This window comes from Staurois parvus, unplaced genomic scaffold (genome assembly GCF_062004578.1).
Source record: "Staurois parvus isolate SC_StPar_1 unplaced genomic scaffold, SC_StPar_1.0 ptg000172l, whole genome shotgun sequence".
NCBI lineage: Eukaryota > Metazoa > Chordata > Amphibia > Anura > Ranidae > Staurois > Staurois parvus.
The window spans coordinates 6,541,015-6,560,137 of record NW_028317968.1 but is presented as its reverse complement, the minus strand read 5'-3'; the positions used below and the strand labels follow the sequence as shown (position 1 = coordinate 6,560,137).

The window sequence follows — 19,123 nt, the reverse complement described above, 5'->3', positions numbered from 1 at the left end:
AGTTTACACATAGAGGCACTGTGTCCTCGGTTTCTAACCAAAATGCTATGGCTATTCATTTTTTTGCCCCCTGTAAAACAGAAGTACTGTATTCAAGGACAGGTACACAAAAAGGGAGACATTAGTGAAGTTTTTTTTTTTTATATATAATCTCATACTTCTTAAAGGTACAGTTCTGGAATACAGGATTGTTGGTATGCAGAACAGGGCCTACAAAAGTAAAGTACTTTTAGGAGCATCTCAAAACTACCTACCTATCTTCAGAACCTCAATGAAGGGAAATTTTAAATTGTTCAGTTACTACAATGATAGGTTTAAGATTGAGACAAGAAAAACCATGGGAACAGGCCCCTTTTTGTGACCTCTTATTCCTCTGGATAGAGCTTGGCAATGATTTTTGGAAAATCTTTTCTCAACAGTGCACTTTTTATTGTTGTATTAGAAGAAGAGTTGAATGCAAAATTTGAAGATGAAATAAACTAGCCCCTTACATAAGCCAACTTAAGCAACTAGCTTCATGTAACAGTGATGAATCAAAATCCTACCGCATACGTTGTGCCTGTTTATTTACATCACTCTCTACCAAAGAGCCTTTTAAAATACAGAGATCAATGGTATTTCTAAGTTTACAAAAGGCGGGGCTCTGATGTTACATACTGCACAGCACATAACAGAAAGCTGCAATCTGAAACCTGAGTGGAGGGAATAAACACTCCCCACCTCTACACAGTCTCATTGAGAAATGTGCACATCTGAATCTGTCACTCACCTGCTGTGTGCTAGAAGGGGCAGGCTATTACCACAGATTGTGAGGAATACTGACAGAATTGACTCATGCAGATATCAGAAATGAGAGCAACCAGGATCCACACTAAGTGCTATGAATTGAGCCAAGTACTCGCAGTGTCCTCAAAAGCTTTGCCAGTGTAAAAACCATGTGGCAGCTTCCTTTCAGGTGCACAACAGATTGCCTTGCTACACTCCAGGTGAACAGCTACCACAGAGCATTTCGCTGGTGTTCCTCAGTGCTGTCTGCAGCACGAGTGCTATTTAGGCCCTTTTTCTCAGCTCTTCTGTTCCTTGTCTCAACCATTGCTAAGTGAGGGGGATCGCCTGTGGGGTACAAAATAATGTGAACTGCAGAATGAAAGGGTATTTACATGCTTGGGAAAGCAGCCACTATAACCTATTTGCTGATCAATGTCTCGTGTCTGTGCCTCTAGAAAGGCAGACAGTTGACAAATTGGCCAAAGTGCTTTTTGCAATCTTGGAGGAAGTGCATCAGTTAGTAGACATGTTGAAACTAAAGTACATTACCACGCAAGCAGCAAAACTGTGTGGGAAAAACCTGCCAAAGTCAAAAAGGTAAACATTATAAAAAAAAAAATGCTACCTACTGCCAACACAATAGAGCCCTTTATAGACGGGCATAACACACTAAACTGAATAAAATACCACATGTAAAAGCACAACCCAGTCATATTTAAACAAAAAACTACTTTCTTATCCACGCTGAAGGTTCCCAAAGGAGAACAAAAACTTTACGACACAGTGGACATACCCCCAAAGGGGGTCTTTAGGGTCTGGGTTCCATAGGAATAGACCACAGGCCTGGACCAGTATAGCACCCTGCAGCTAACTACACTTGTTGCACCATGTGTCAAATGACTGCTAAAACACAGGATCCAGTGTCTGAAATAAAACCCTACAGGCCAGCCCTGCTCCTGTGGATCTGGGTCCCAAGATGTACATCGAGGGTAACTGATCAAGAAAATGCCCTGAGACAATACGATGTTGGATCTAGGGATGCACCAATATAAAATCGGCCGAAAAGAGTGTTATCGGTATTTTAGAAATGTGCCAATAATGGCTTCTCTGTTTTGGTTGTCAAGGCAGCTCACATGCAAAGTCATGTCCCATAGACTTTCATGCAAAAACGTCAGCCACATTAAAAAAAACCAAAAAAAAAAAAAAAAAAAAAAAAAAAACTGTTCATTTCAGTTTTCGGCCAAGTGCATCCTGTATTTTCAGTTTGGGTTTCAGCACACCACTAGTTGGATCTTACCAGAAGTGTCAGAGTTGAATGAGGCAGACAACGCTACAATGAGATATAAAGCATAATATTTTAATGTTTTGCCTAAAAAACAAAGGGTTTAAAAAGGAAGAGAAGGTTTAGAAACTGCTCCATAGAAGAGCTGTGTAACCCAACACTAGGAAAAAACTGGTGTCCCAAAGAGCTGATGGGGTTATAGGAAGGTGTACCTAGGGGTATTCCCAGAAACCTTTTGCCAGTGAAGTAAACGATACATAGCCCAAGGTCTATACCAGGATACAAACAGGATACAAGTCCTGTACTGTATAATTCAGATATATCTTTTGAAGGAAGCCTCAGATGGAGACTGATCTCTTCAGACAGTGTATGAATTAAATGGTTAGTTTTAGAAACATTTAACCTCACCATCTTAGACCAAGTATGAGTCTGACAACTGATTGCTTCAATATTGGTCATCTAACTCCGTTATTTTGCTGTAAAATGACAAGCTCCCTTTATGGTTAACACATAATTCTACGTAAATTCTGATTTAAAAATGAGGGACACCAACAGACCAGGGACTGGATGTAGAAGGGAAATAAATAAATAAATAAAAAAACCAAATACCTGCCACCAAGCCCTTCTATTCTTTCTCGTTCCTTCGGGAGCTCAGGTTTATGGTCTTGCGTCACTTCCAAGGCCTTCACAGTCTCTTTAGCGCTATTCTGAATCCCAAATACAACGCCAGAATCACCAACATGGGCAACATATAGTTTATTTCCACGCACAATAACAACACTTGCAGTAGTTCCTGACGTACTAGGGAGTCCAGTCATTGTTTTTGGCCATTCAGCTAAAGAAATCAAAGACGCTATATTATTCATTAGTGTAGAGCTTAAAGGGAAAAAAAAAAAAAAAAAAAAAAAAGGAATAGTCATTTTTATTACTTTGCAGCCTGAAATGAAGACAGACACAGTTTTTGTTTTATCCAGCTGTATTTATTCAGTGCAACTGAGATCATCCAAGTGAAAGATGTAACATCAACATGTCAAGAACAGATTAAATATAAAAACAGAATAATTGATTCTGAAATGGCGATCGCTGCAATTTTGTGTCACAAGGTATTTGCAGATGTTTTTCAAATGCAAAAATAATTTTTTTTTTTTTTTTTTAATACACTTATGATTTAAAAAAAAAAAAAAAAATCAATCTGTATTTTTTTTGTAAAATATGAAAGGATGTTACAGCGAAAAAACAGATACCAAACATGGCACGCTTTAAAATTGCACCTACTTGTGGAATGGTGACAAACTACAGTACCTAAAAATCTCCATTAGGGACACTTTAAAATTGTTTACAGATTACCTGTTTAGCGTTACAGAGGAGGTCTAGCACTAGAATTATTGCTTTTGCTCTAACGATCATGGTGATACCGCACACATGTGCTGCGAACACCGTTTACATATGCGTGAGCGATTTACGTATGCGTTTGCTTCTGTGCGCAAGCATGGAGGGATGGGGTTTTTTGTTTTGTTTTTTTTGTAACATTGTCCCTCAAGGAAACATTCCTTTTAATAGGAATATGCATGTTCTTTACCTTTAAGAGCAAAGAATGAAAAAAAACTTTTGCTTTAAAAAAAGAAAAAATTTGTTCATTTCCGCCACCGACCATATGTGACACCATGACATCGCTACAGTCCTCCATCATGATAGAGGCGATCAAAGACCATATAGAGTCTTTCTTCGCCTCCATCTTCAGCTGGCCGGGAATCCCCTCCCGCCGCTACAGAAAGTGACCCTGTGGCTGGAGAGCCGCTTTCAACAGAAAGCTGTCAATCGGCAGAAAAAAAAAACAAAAAAAAAAAAAAAAAAAAAAAACACAACACCACACACGGGTTATGGCTGATTTCTTCAGCCATACACCCTGGCACACCACAACTTTTAAAAACACACTGCCTTTAAGTGGTGTGTGTATATATCTATCTCATGTTTTTGGCTTTTGACTTTTTCTACTTTCTACAGCTAGTAAACCCCCCAGCATGTTATCCTATGTGTCCATGCACACAGACTGTAATCAGCGTTTTCTGGTACGGGCGTTTTTTTTTGGCAGCAAAAAAAAAAAAAAAAAAAAAAACAAACCCTAGAAAACGCAAAAGAGAACAAAACGCTGTTGAAAAGCTGACGTTTTTAACGTGACTTTACACAGCTAACGTTACCAACATTATTAAAACGCCCGGTGTGCATGGAGCCTAGGGCCTCATTTATGCTGGCACTCCTGTATTTAGCTTTTCAAAATGTTGTCCAAGCAGCATAACTTGAGTCCAAGATATTATCCTGTGTTCAAGCAGGTTTAACCAAGTTTACACGCGTTTAGAGTGTAAAATCTGATCCTTGAAGCAAAGAATTCTATTTTCTCTAAACACAGCTAAACGGACCACACCTATATGCAGGTAAACGCTCAGTGGCATAAGCAGCACCAGTGTGAATGAGGCCTAAACACACAAAAAAGCTGTAGATTGTCATGAACCCAGTGGCACCTGCACATACCTGTAGCAACTTTCAGTACCTCCCTGACTCAAATATCAAGTTGTTCTGACAGTCAACAGAACTAAATTAAAGAGAGGAGTTTCTTCAAAATGTTACGGTATGTTTTGTAAGTAAATGGGCTTACATTGTGTATGAGCCACACTCAGCAGGATGGCTGGAGGCTGCCATTGGTATGGCTCTTCATAGGAGAAAGTCAGTAGGAATGCTTTCAAATAAGGGGAAAAAAAAAGAAAAAAAGAAAAAGCGGCTGTGCAGCTCTGGGCAGGGCTACACAGTGAAGAGAGCTGGAACAGTGACAGAATTAAGTACTGGACCAGGTATGCTGCACACCATAATGGAAAGCTTGTACCAAAATTGTCCTTTAGTCGCTCTGGTGAATCTAACTGCAAGAAGGCATCTGCAAGCCACAGGCAACCACTTGAGGAATGGCCAGAACTTGGTTATATGGGTGGATCTCAGAAAAGAAAAAGAATTGGATCTCAAGGTGCAGGCACATTGGGCATCAGCGTGTTGGCTCGTAGCCCAGTAAGCACACTCCCTTGCATGACAATACTGCTGCGTAGGACAGCCTGATATTCAGAAAACATTGTCACTCCAGGATAAGAAGTTGTATGGAGGGAAATCATACAGGGTACGAATAAAGAAAAATCAATCTTGGGGGGGGGGGGGAATCAAAACCCAATGGACCTTAACTAATGGAAAGTAATCTAGCACTTGAGTTTTTTTTTTTTTGTATAGAGATGCTTTAAACCTTAGCATTCCCTAAAAGTAGGGTTGCACAGATACTGTTACATCTGCAAGTACGAGTACCAATACTTGTTCTCGAGTACTCGCCAATACCAATTACCTATACCTTTGCGGTGCAATTTGAGCGCATACAAAATGAATGGCTTAAATCACACTGCAAATCGCATCACATCTGCAGGTAAACTGCATGTGATTCGGACAGCGAGTTTTTGCAGTGTTATTTGAGCCCCTTAATTTTGGATGGGCTAAAACCGTGTTGCAAATGTATGAGGTTTCAGGTATTGGAGCATTTGCATGGGTACTTGTGCAAATGCTTAGTATCTTTGCAAACCTACTTAAAAGTATAACTAAAAGGCAAATTGTTTTTAATTTTGGAAAGAGTGGAGAGATATTAGAACGCCTATTAGGTTGTTATTGTTGTCTATATCCCCATTAGGGAGACTCACCCTCCCTATTTGTCCTGTTAGAACCTTTCCCTACTCTGCGGGGGTGTGGAAATTTTTTTTTTTTTTTTCTCTTTCAAAAACTACTTGTCCAGGGACTAAATCGGTGTCCCAATCTACTTGTCCCTCAGGAGAATCCATTTGTCCAGATTTAAAAAAAAAAAAAAAAAAAAACACAAATGTTAACCATAACCGTATTTAAATCTGCTTTAAGTAATGTCTGGGGCTTTATAGCAACTTAAAAGTTTAATATTATTAACATTGTGCTGTTTATCTCCTCCCCCCCCCCCCCCACCTGTCTCCAGCACCGCACCTGGGGACTAGTAGGGAGGGGAGAGACCTTGCAGTGTAATTAGCACCGATTGGCTGCTCGTCAGGAAAGGGGAGTGTCAGACTTATCCTTTATCTCTTTCGCTGGCAGAGCTGTTTTTGTGTTATTTGCACACTATTTAAAAATCGTTTTTAAACCTGAAGATGAGACAAACCCCCCAATTATTGTATATTTTCTGAAAGCAGAGACCCTAGAGAATAAAATAGCAGTAGTTCCAATTTTTTATGTCACATGATATTATCAAAGGTCTAGAAAACACAAAATTGCAGTAAAAAATACACTTATGTTAATTTTAGGGAACAAAAAGCAATAATTACATTTTTTTGTAAAATATAAAAGAGGTTACATCGAGTAAATAGATATCCAACACGTCAAACCTTAAATTTGCATGCACTCGTGAAATGGCAACAAACTTTAGTACCCTATAATTTCTATAGGCGAAACTTTTAAAGCCCCAGATAGGTCATCAGTATAGTGTACGGTGGTGTTCTGGTGCTCGATTTCTCTCATTCTGGCGTGCGCTGCAATATGCAACATGTGTATTGCAATCCACGTTCTCATGTGTAGGCCCAGAGTACGTGCTTTTAAGTTTGTGTGTGTAACTTCCATTTTAAAATTTTATGTGATGACAGGTTCTCTTTTGAGCATTACAGGGTCTAAAAGACCCTGCATGTCTCCCGTGAATAGAATACAGTACACATTACATTCTTTCCCGGCCTCAATGACTGGGAATCTGTCGAACGGGGACCTGGAAGTGATGACACGTCTGGATCAGGAGAAGGGGAGGGGAGGTGAGTGGATGTGTCCACTCTACTCCTCCCTCCCCTATATCACATCCCACAGCACCTGCCGATGGGCAAGTAGAGCCCGGGACATATAGCGGGGAGAGGCGGACACTGTGGGCTGTGTGGAAGCAATCAAGCGGCAGTTTGCTTCAATTGCTTCCACCTGACAGGTGAGCTCTGCTGCTTGCCCGCAGCAGGGCTAAAGACAAAAAACAAAAAAAAAAAATTTATTTTAGGACTTAAGAATGCACAAACCTCAAAAATATTATATATTTTCTGAAAGCAGACAGCCTACAGAATAAAAATAGTGATAGTGTAAATTTTTTGTCACACGATATTATTGCAAAGGTCTAATAAACTCAAAATATTAGTAAAAATCACAATTAAGTTAAATTTAGGGCAAACAAATGCAATAAATTACCACATTTTTTGTAAAATAGAAAAAGATGAGGTTGTGCTGCGTAAATAGATACCCAACATGCTAAACCTTACATTTGTGTGCGCCTATGAAATTGCATCACACTTCAGTTCCCTATATTTTTAGTGCCCCTTGTGATGAATTTGACCACTTTATTATTAGGTACACCTTGCTAGTATCGGGTTGGACTCCCTTTTGATTCAGAACTGCCTTAATTCTTCATGGCATAGATTCAACAAGGTGTTGAAAACATTCCTCAGAAATTTTGTTCCATACGGACATGCATCATGCATTTGCTGCAGATCTGTCAGCTGCACAGCCATGAACTGTTGATATAAGGCAAGATGGATCCATGCTTTCATGTTTATGCCAAATTCTGACCCTACCATCTGAATGTTGCAGCTGAAATCTAGACTCAGACTAGGCAGTGTTTTTCCAATCTTCTATTGTCCAATTTTGGTGAACCTGTGTGAATTGTACATTCCTCAGATTCTGGTCCATATTGACATGCGTTTCTGTTGCCTATCATCTCGAACCAGTTTGCCCATTCTACTCTGACATCAACAAGGCATTTTAGTCCACACAACTGCCGCTCACTGGATATTTTCTCTTTTTCAGACCATTCTCTATAAACCCTAAAGATGATAGTGCATGAAAAACCCAGCAGATCAGCAGTTTTTGAAATACCCAGACCAGCCTGGCTGGCACCAACAACCATGCCATGTTCAAAGTCAATTAAATCCGTTCTTCCCCATTCTGATGCTCGGTTTGAACTTCAGCAAGATGTCTTCACCACTTCTAGATACCTACATTCATTGAGTTGCTGCCATGTGATTGATTAGCAATTTGTGTTACCAAGCAATTGAATAGGTGTACCTAATAAAGTGGCTGGTGAGTGTACACTGGCTGGGAAGGGGTTAACATCTAAGGGGTTGTGTACCCAACAAGTGTTAATGTATATACTATGTGCCACTTTTTTACTACAGATCAACTTGTTTATTTTCCCTGCTTAAAAGGGAAAAGAAGCAAAGTGATCATACCCTCTGTATAGAGCCCTGCGTTTGTCAACACAAGACTCAGCTGTGATTTGATCTGTTGAAAAACTCCCGCTGTGTCAAATCACAGGGGAGTAGGCAGGTGGAGCACATCCATGTGCCCGAAAAAGGCTGCAACATACCAGTATATTGTAGTGCCAGTAGCTGCCGCGCTGCCACAGTATATCAACTGTGGTGGGTCGGTAAGCAAATAAACTGAACTACAATCTGAGGTAAACTGAACTGAAAATGGATGTGCAAACTGATATAAACAGAATCAGTTTTGTTTTGACTGAAATAACACCTGTGTGAAAGGGACCTAATGAGGCGCACATTATTTGTTGCGATCTGTGCCCAAAACAGACAAAAAAATGAACAGCAAGACATTTGCCATTTGTACGAAGCCTAAATGGCAGCAATTTAGCAATTATTTTACTGCCAATATGGCAATTAAATCCTTTTCTACTGGGTTACATTTTTAAATCTTCATGACACATATCAGGCCATTCTGACAGATACAGCACTGCCACTTTCTGATTGTGCTGAAGCTTGCCCACCCCCTCCTACCTCTTGCACATTTCTATTGTGCCAGTGAGGCTGCCCACCATAGTAGAGAGCCAGTAGGAAAGGTCCCTATGATGTGCTTTTCTGATTGGCAAAGCTCTGACACCTCTGGGTAGTTTTAGACTTTGCCCACCCCCCATCAGAAAAGCACAGCCTTAGGCAATGAAAAATGTTCAGGAGGCTTTTATAGGTGGCGGTTTTAGATTGCATTGCACTTCACTATATCTGGTGGTGACATCAGAAAGACAGTGGAAATTACACCTGTGCTATACAAATGCAAGACACATGTGACCAATAAGGGCTCAGTAAATGGTTGTGAAACTGCTCAGACAGACATGTCCTGGCAAGAATCCTGTCAGCCGAGTGCTAAAGCACTGAAAGACCGAAGTACAGTAAGCTTCAATATAGAAAAAGCTAAGGCAGTTGGTTTCAATCTGCTATTATTTGAGTGGCAGACGTCTTGCACAAACCAATTACCCAAAGGATTTTCAGGTTTGCCTTGTTATGCACATTGGAAAAGCTTGTTTATCCACAAGTTTACAAACTATTTATTCTGAACAAAACTAAAGAAAGAATGAAGGCAAAACTGGCACATTTGTGGAATACTGCTAAAAACAGCAGACTTAACTTCCTTTCCATTCTTTAGCATATTAATATACATCATTTTCATACCATTCTTTAACCTTTTCACTGTCAGAGACATGGTTTCATTTTTAAAAAACACATTAAAATGCAACTTTTGAGACCTGAATATTACGGATTACCCAGACACAACAGATATTTTCTGAAAGCAGCTACAAATCTTTGTCAGAAGATAGTCACTGTTTATCCACCCCAAATTAGTGCACACACAGTACCCAATGTTGTGGTAAAATATAAAGTATGATACTGCATCAAGTAGATAGATACCAGACACATGAATGATGGCTCTGGAATTGTTGCTCTAATGTGGTGCAACTGTTAATTTAAGCAGACTCATCTTATATTAAAAAAAAAAAAAAAAAAAAAAAAAAACCACCCACAACCTGGAGTTTTTTTTATTATTTTGATAATTTTAAAATTGTTGCCTTTTCCTTTTTTTTTTTTTTAAACTTAACTTTAGTCTTATCACAAGGCTCCTATATAGATGCACATTTATCGAGCAGCTGTCAAGTACCACTATTGACAGCTTTCGGAGTGCCTGTTTATGAAGCAGCGTACATGGCTTCTTCTAATGAGAAACGAAGCAATCTACAAACACTTTGAACTAGTGGTGCACTGAAATGAAAATTCTTGCATTTGGCCAAAAAATGAAACAGACCATTTAAAATAAATAAAATGTAAAAAAAATAAAATTGTATTATAGTCGACTTTTTAATTAAATATCAGTAATTTAAATAAATATGAATTTATTTTCAGCACTTTGCCAGCCAATAGGCTGCTTTCACACAGCCATTTATAAAGCGCACAAAAAAAAAAAGTCCAAGAAAAATGCATCCCTTTAAATGTATGTATTCACACTGGTCTGCTGCACTTTCCTTGTGGTGTTAAAAATAAAAAAAAAAAAAAAAGGAAAAATCCTGCTCACTGCATTTTTGGTGCATATTTGGCAAGAAAAAAAAAAAATTATATATATATATATATATATATATATATATATATATATATATATATATATATATATATATATATATATATATATATATGGAAAGGGTCAGGCCTGAAATGCATTGAAAACGCATTAAAAACGCACGTGCTGTGTTTTTCATGCGTTTAGCATTTTTAATTTGCTCAGCAACAAGTTGGCCAAAAAAAAAAAAAAAATTCAAAAAAAAATAAAAAAACACAAAACAGCAAACTGCATAAAAAAAGGTAAAAAAAAAAAAATGCAGAAAACACACTGCAAAAATGGGAAAAAAAAAAACAAAGAAAAAAAAAAAAAACCCCAAATTGCATTGGTGTGGAAACAGGCCTGAAATGCATTGAAAACCCATCAAAAACACACGTGTTGCGCTTTGATGCGGTTTTGAGTCACATAACCTATTAAAAACGCACCCTAAATGAGGGGGGAAAAAAAAACATGTTTTCCATGATCAGCTCCTTTTTTCCCTATTGGCAAAGTGCCGATGACCCCATTTTCATCCCATACATTTTAGCAGGCAGTATATCAGTGCATCCCTACTTTGAACTCTGAAAAATGCCTACTGTTGCTGTAATCTTGCGAAATTACAGTAACAAGAGATCAGTGAAACACAAAGCTGTCTAAAAACCTTCCTCCTCAGTACTCCAGCGATTCTCCCTTCTCTCCCGGATTCTCCACCTGTGGGCTGGAGAATCTGGAAAGGAGAATTTTCACACAGATTGCCAAGTGAAGGGCTGACATTGCACCTTCATAAACTGGCTGTTTCCATCAACGACAGATTCTCTGGGTGCTGAGAAGATCAACGGAGAACATGTTCTCTGCTGATCATCTTTTTCATAAACCACTAATGAACCAAGATCAGCAGCGATCCTGAGAATTGCTGCTGATCTCCGTTTCATAAACAAACACCTTAACCAGTTCCAGTCCGGGAAAATTCTGACATATCTCTCATATGTGTAAAAATATGCATTTTTTGATAAAAAATTACTCAGAACACCCAAACAATATAATACCTAATATTTTGGTAAAATGAGAACCCCTTCCTCTGCCTGTAAAAGTAATCCAGCGGCTCTAAAGCCACCCAAAATACTTTTACTATCAAAAGGGCATCGCCAGATCTAATAAATGATGCCTTGATTGTTGCTACAGCTGCAGCGACGACCAAGATATCATCCAAGGACGTAGGAGTACGTCCTATGCACAGGAAGTGGTTAATAGAAAGGGCAGGTGACAGGTTCCCTTTAAGGAGACATCAGGGTTCTTGCACACTGTATAATCACTTCAGCAAGAAAGCCAACAGCTTACTCTGAAAATACAGCAGCTAGGAGCTTGTTTACATGCTAATGTCAGTGAAAGGGTTAGAACTATCAGCTCATTCTGAAAGACCAAAAATCTGGAGCATTAGTCAAAGCGTTATCTTCCAGCATGCTCTGAAAAATTCTGGAAAAGATGAGGAGTGCAGTGTGTATGCCATTGTGAGTGGCCAATCATCATATCATGGGCCAACAGATGTCAGACTATGACAGCTCTAATTGTCTATTGTGGGCCTAACCGGTCAGTGTATAAACACTTTCTGGTAACTAGTACCTGTTCTCTTTTTGCCTAATTAACTCTGCATCTCCAGCCCAAGCTGCTTACAATGCCTTGGCATATACAGTCAAGCCCCCCACATTTATCAATATTACAAATCAAGGAGTCAGCAGAGGCTTTGGTGTAAATAACATGAAGCAGGGATTAACCTTGATTTAGAACAGGAATAAAATCCAGGGTTCTTCTCACGCACAAAATAACTGCTCTTAAAACAGTAATTTTAACACCACCAATAATTTTCATTTACGGGACCCTACAGACTTCCTTTAATAAAACAGTGTGCGGATTTCCAAATTTACCAGCTGTCAAGATAAACTACTGAACTGTACTGATGTAGGTAAAGCAACTACTTCAGAGTATATTAGTAAGGTGATTTATTACTAGTGAGGATTTTAAAGCCCCATTGTGGATAAAATATGAACTCACCCCCCCCCCCCCAACCTGCAAGATTTTATTGTCCGTTTTTAGCTGATGCAGTAAAGCTTGTACCAGGCTATTGTATTCTGACAGCAAGCACCTGCAGCTGTCAGAATATCTAAACAATGAGTGCATCTGACTGGATTCAGTCACTGTTTGGTCAAGAATGTTCCCTCAGCTCCTTTGACAAAAGTGGATTGAAAAATCTACTACTGACGAGCCAAGTGGTGCTGACAGGTCCACCCATGGAATGAATTGCAAGCCATGCATGGCTAGCTGACATTTTAATCACTCAAGTTCACTATCCAGGTACCTCACTGGGGCCGTTTTTGGGTGCAAGGGCTGCCAACCCAGTGCTGCAGATGGTTCCTTTCCAGCTGCTCTTCTATTGTTCTCTTGTTGTGATATCACTCCTCTTCTAGATCCTGAGAGAACCCCATCCATGGACAGCCAATAGGAAGTGACTATGCCACACATGCAGTGATATGGCACCTGAAGAAGGACCTCAACCCGCTCTCTATTTCTCCCTGATGTAAAAATATGAGGAGAAAAAGCTCTAGACTGCAGCGCCATGTGAATAAACCTTTTAGTAAGCTTCTTGAAAATATTCACTAGCTGTACCACAATGCAATCAGATTCACAGTGATAGCACACATCCAATCAACTTGCATTAGATCGATGCAACTAAAAAAAGTTCAATTTAAGTTTTCAGCCAATACACTCCATATAGAGGCTGTGAAGCTTCTAATTATTATGTGATCCACTGGCGAGACAGCTGATTGGGTAAATCTTATGTGCAAGAACCACTGGTTAAAAGCACAACCTCCAAAAAAAAAAAAAAGATACAGGTGGGTAACAGCATCCATAACATCCTTTTGTATTTTTCCCCCAATCATGGCGTCTGCTTTTCCCAGAAGCGCAGCACTATCTATCCAATATTGACTGAGCCTCAATTCACAATCAAAATCGTATGCCTCAACCACACGTTGAATGGGATGAGATTTGCATTCTGGAATTGGGTTATGTCAACTCCTCAACATGGATTCCCATATACTGACTGCAGCTCTCCTCTTGGTACAATACCTCTTGCGTACACAGGAAACATCTTCAGAAAATGATATACATGACTGCCATTTCACACTATGACGTGACTGAAAATTTGTAATACACACAGGTACAGATCATACCTAGACTTTTTATTTAATGCTGTATCAAATGGCAGCAGATCGAGCAGATGACAGCTCCGTGTCTGCTCACGTTATGCAGACCAGACACAGACTGAGCCCGCTCTGCTCTAAGGGCAGTTGGGTGTAAATGGACTCTGTTGTTTACACCTGGCTGCCCTCAAAACTTTTGTTTTGTTTTTTTATAGCAGAATGGATTGGATGTAGGCAGGTGTAAACGCACAAGGAGTTTTACACCCGCTGGACTATAGGGGTGAGTGAGGGGTCCGAACAGGTCCACCATATAAAAGAAAAAAAAAAAAAAAAACATTTACACATGTTTCAATGCGTACAATTCTTAGAATGGCTAAGGGCTCATTTTGATGAGCGCTGAGATTCATCCTCCATGCTTAGCTGCTTTCGGCTGCATGTGCATACACTTCAGAGCTGCAGGCAGCCTATGGAAGAAGAGGCACCCAAAGCAGCTGCATGGACATAGTCCCATGTCAAAATCTGAAACATGGTCAGGAGTGGGTACACGGATCCATAAATCAGATACTGCGTATTCAGATCTGTGTACCCGCATGTCAATGTGTGGCATTGTCTATGGGCTGCTTGCGCACAGCTCTGAGGTGGATGCGCACAGCAAAAAGCTGCTTAGCAAAGGAGGACGGCTCTCAATTAGCACAATCCTCAATGCAGAACTGCTGGCAGATGTGAATGCATCATCCTCAGAACTGTGTGCAGGCAGTCCATAGGCGTGAATGCAAACGCAGCAACGGCATGGACACAATCACGTCAAAGTTTAAATGTGTACATAACGATCATTTCTTTTCCCCCCTTTGTTTAGATTTAAAGGGTAACCCCACTTGCGTGAGAGAAAAAAAAAATGTATGTTATTCAATTGCAACATGTCATAATGTAATAGAAGGTCATTAAAAATTACCTTTTTTATTTCAATCTGCAGCACTATAGTTTTCTATAAAATGCCGTGCTATGTGGAAGCCTGGAGGTGTTCTGTACACAGATGGTGTACAGAACGCCCCCCGGAAATGTAAATTCCTGCTTGTGTGATTGGCTTACTGATTTTCCCAGAAGTCTGCACTAAGATACAAGACAGATTTTGAGCATCCCCTGCAACAAAAATGTCATTTTAGTGAGAGATTCTCAAAGGGAAAAATCACATCTAAAAGGAATGCAGACCCTGCCACGTTCCTCATTAGAGACCTGCAGGTGCAGCAGCTGATTGAGAATAATAAAACCCCTCTGATAAAAAGATTAACTCAGCAGAAAGATGAACAAATCGCTATTTCTTCAGAACAAAAAGTAGGAATCTGCAACAAAGTTTGTTAAAATCCTTGCAATGTACATAGACCTCCCAAAGGGGAATGTTTCTCAACAAAAAAGGGGTTACTCTAATGTACACCCTTATAAATGCACATTCACACTTAAGTTCATGTTCTTAGATGCAGATTTTTGGATTCTGTGTTACAGATTTGAATGCAGTTCAGGTTTATACACCTGTGTGAATAGTTCAATTGAAAACAAGGTATCTGCACTTGAATATTCATTTAACAGCTGTCAGAATGAAGCCCAGTGCCCAGTTCACATATTGTGTAGTGGAAACAAGCGCTCCTGCTACAAAATTTTCAAAGAGCAATTCTCACACAATTGTGTGTGTCACATAGGGCCAGGCCATTCACTTGAATGGGCTACCTTATGCACGTTTGTTTTTCGGTGAGATTTTTAAAAGCTTGGTTGCCACAATTGTTTTGTGACAATCACATCAAATGCCAAGGATAATGGCACCCAAACGCGCATACTGCATTGTGTAGCAACTGCAATGCAATTTGGAATTGAGGGCAGAATTGCAGCGATTCCAAATCACAAAGCGTGGAGTCTAAGAATTTAGATACCTGTGCGAATGAGTCTGGAGGGCTAGTTCACATCAAAAAAAGTCATCCAAATCAGTTTCTCCTTGAGGAGATTCCATATGCGTTCTAAGTGCTTTTTTCCTTCCCATTATTTTTTTCACTGTACTAGGGTCTGGTGTGTTTTTGATGTATGTAGGTGCATTTCACCACATACCAGTACAGTTCTGTGCAGGAAAAATGCAGCATGTTCTACATTTTTTTCCTGAAAAGAGAATGCACTAGAACTGCAAGAACTGGTGTGAACTGTATCATTGAAAACCTTGTAACCTACTTTTCATACGTCTGGAATGCAGAAAATAACATGTGGTGTGAATGAGCTTTTCACTGTTAGGTCAGTACGTTGTACGGGGAAAGGGGTTTATACACAATTCAGTGGCTGCAGCCACCGGGATTGTGTATAAAACTGACAGGCAGACTACTGTCAGGTGGATTTCTGTTACGTGGAAGGCGATGTGTGTGACATCACTTCCAGGTCACCACTGTCACTGTCTCAGCTAGTACAGCCAAGAGGCAATGTGGAGTGGAGACCAGAGGAGGCACACAGGGAATTTTAGACCCTGCATGTGTTGATAGAGAACCTGTCACCTAAAAGTCATCACATAGCACATAACATTTGGGGCGCCCCCTACATATATAAGAACGTAAACACGCACATCTGGGCGCCTTCACATGAAAATGATGATTGTGATACATATCGCCACACACACACACACCGGAGTCAGTGCAATAATTCTAGCACAACTGCTCCTCCATAACGCCAAACTGACGACCTGCAGGGGCTTTTAACCAATTCAATACCGGCCACTTATACCCTCTTCCTGCCCAGGCCAATTTTCAACTTTCAGCGCTGTCGCACTTTGAATGACAATTGTGCGGTCATGCAACACTGTACCCATATGACATTTTTATTTTTTTCACACAAATAAGCTTTCTTTTGGTGGTATTTAATCACCGCTCAGTTTTTTATTTTTTGCTATATAAAAAAAACCTGAAACTTTTGGGGAAAAAAAACAAAACAAAAAAAAAAAACTTACTTTTCTTTGTTTCGGTTATAAAAATTTTGCAAATAACATTTCTTTATAAATTTAAGTCAAAATGTATTCTGCTACATTTGGTGAAAATAATAATAAAATGTTTATTTTTTATTCAAAATGTTTCTATTTTTTATTAAATTCTCTATTTTTTACTTTTTATTTTTCAGCACACTGTAACCAAATCAATACAATGTTACCATAGTAACATTGAACTATACTGGGCAAGTGATTTTTTTTTAAAACACATTATGATTTCTAATACCAATGTATTTCACTGATATTTGCAATCATTGTTACTGAATGAAACTGATTCATTCAGTCTTTTGTGATTAGGCAAAGCTGATGATGATACAGACAGGCTGTGATTGGCCCTGTCTGTATCATGACTGCCTTGACCAGCTAACAACATAATTGTATATGATGGATGGCATGACAGGAAGCCATCCATTGTATACAATTGACATGTGATCTGCTGTGATTGGTCACAGCGGTCACATGACATGACAACAAGCCGGTGTAGTGATATGTCATCAGCAGTGTCCTGTGAACAGTCTGTGACAGATCGCAACTCTGTGTGGCCCCGTGAGCGACTTGTTTTGACAGGACGTCACATGAGGCCCAGTCACAACAGCGAATGTCCTGCCTGGCTGTCAATCTGCTATAGGCCAGGTGGGAAGGTGTTAAAGAATCGCCTATAGAAAATACTGAAAGTCTGTCACAATTTCATTGGCACACACAAATTTAAGGTTTGATATGCAGGGTACCTATTTACTCAGAGCAACCTTATCTTTTCTATTTTACCAAAAACTGGGCAATTTGTAGTTTTTGCCTGCCCTAAAATTCACTTACGTGTGTGTTTTTACTGAAATTTTACATTTCCTAGACCTTTGCAGTAATAATCGCGACACGTAAAAAATTGGAACTACCACTATTTAATTCTCTGGGGTGTCTGCTTTCAGAAAATATATCATGTTTTGGGGGTTTTGTGTAATCTTCAGGCCTAAAATGATTTTTTTTCAGTGCAAAGAAAATGCAGTAAAAGGGTTAAAGAGCCCCCCTTCCCCATACACACAGTGTAATACTCACGGAGCTTCTTCCACATCGCATGGTGACAAGCCACAAAGCCCTTACGGATGGCGGCACACACTTCCTCCGGGTCCCGTGACATGAAGCCCTTCTGCTTCCTAATGAAGCCCCACAAGTGATCCCGGGCGAAGTGAGCGGCCTCCCGTCCGCCGTGTCCGTCAAACACCGAGAAGAAGGCCACAGACTGGCCGCTCCTCCCCGGGGCGCTCCGGCTGTGGGCTGGAGTCCGGCTCGGGGAGTCCTCTACTCCCTCCTGGTCGTCGTCGTCTTCCTCCTCTTCCTCCCAGGAAAGTTCTCCTTCCCCCGGCTCCGGCTCCACCAGCACCTGGGTGACATCCTCCATGTACTTCCTGCCGCCCTGGTCTGAGGAGACGCTCACCCTCAATATAAAATGACTCTCCATAGCCCCCTCCTTTGTTGCTGCGATAGCTGCCCTGTCCAACACACAATGGAGCCGGCTTCCCCTCGGCGCTCGGATTAGAAATAGACCTGTCTGGGCTTCTTCTTCTCTTTCCTGCAGCTTCCCCCTCCTCCGCCGCCCGCGCTTCTTTATTGTTTATTTTCAACACCGCTCCGACCTGTCCAACAACCGACGTGACATCACGCAGCCCAATGGAAGACTCAGCTGTGCCGCACGCACACTCCTTTACCCGCCCCGACGCCGTGAGCATGCGCGTTGACGTCACGCGCGAGGGGAAGCCCCCGGCTCTGGGGAGCAGGCGGCCAGTGGGTTAGGGAGGGCGCGGGATGGGGCTTCTCGAACTTTCTGGGAAGGCGGCGAGGCGTCCATCTTTGTTGGTGGAGGACAGCCATGAATTGGCAGTGTGGACGGCTCCCCCTCTTCCAAAATAAAAAAAGACCCTCTCCAGTCACAATTGTCCACAGTTCCCAATGTGTAAAATAGGGGTCGGGTCAGCTGGGTGCTAAGTAGGTCACTTCAGCTTGGTTTAGTCAGCAGTGCCGTGCCTCAGGTCCTCCTTATGTTACACATAGGGTGAGCGTTCACAGTGCTGTCATGCATTGTTCATTAAATCTGAGTAATCCATATGATATACACAACAGGATGTTATTAATGCATGCAAACAGTCAAATAAAATGATTTCACGTTTGTTTTCTTTCCAGTTCTTGGTCTCCTTTTCCTAACCTCCACATATCCAGTGCTTACCTCCTTTTTTCGTGTCTTGTTTAGTCAGGAGTTCTGACATTCCAAACTCACATTTTTTTTTATTATTTATTCTGGTGACGTGTGTAGGCAGGTTGAAAAATATTCTAGTTACATAGTCTGGTTGAAAAAAAGACAAAAGTCCATTCAGTTTATCCATAAAAAAAATAATTATCCTATACCCACAGTTGATCCAGAGGAAGGCATAAAACCCA

At 40.5% G+C, this 19,123-nt stretch overlaps 1 protein-coding gene across 1 annotated transcript in view; it reads right to left on the bottom strand.

The window, feature by feature from the left end:
* Nucleotides 1-18,393, bottom strand: part of PPM1D (protein phosphatase, Mg2+/Mn2+ dependent 1D) — a 42,945-nt gene extending 24,552 nt beyond the window's left edge. Inside the window, exons 1-2 of the mRNA XM_089676629.1 lie at nt 17,747-18,393; nt 2,660-2,885 (exon numbers count right to left, since the gene is read on the bottom strand). Coding sequence (XP_089532755.1) covers nt 2,660-2,885; nt 17,747-18,149 — 629 coding nt within the window. The 5' untranslated portion in view covers nt 18,150-18,393. The remainder of the gene's footprint in view (nt 1-2,659; nt 2,886-17,746) is intronic.
* Between the last annotated feature and the right edge of the window lie 730 nt (nt 18,394-19,123).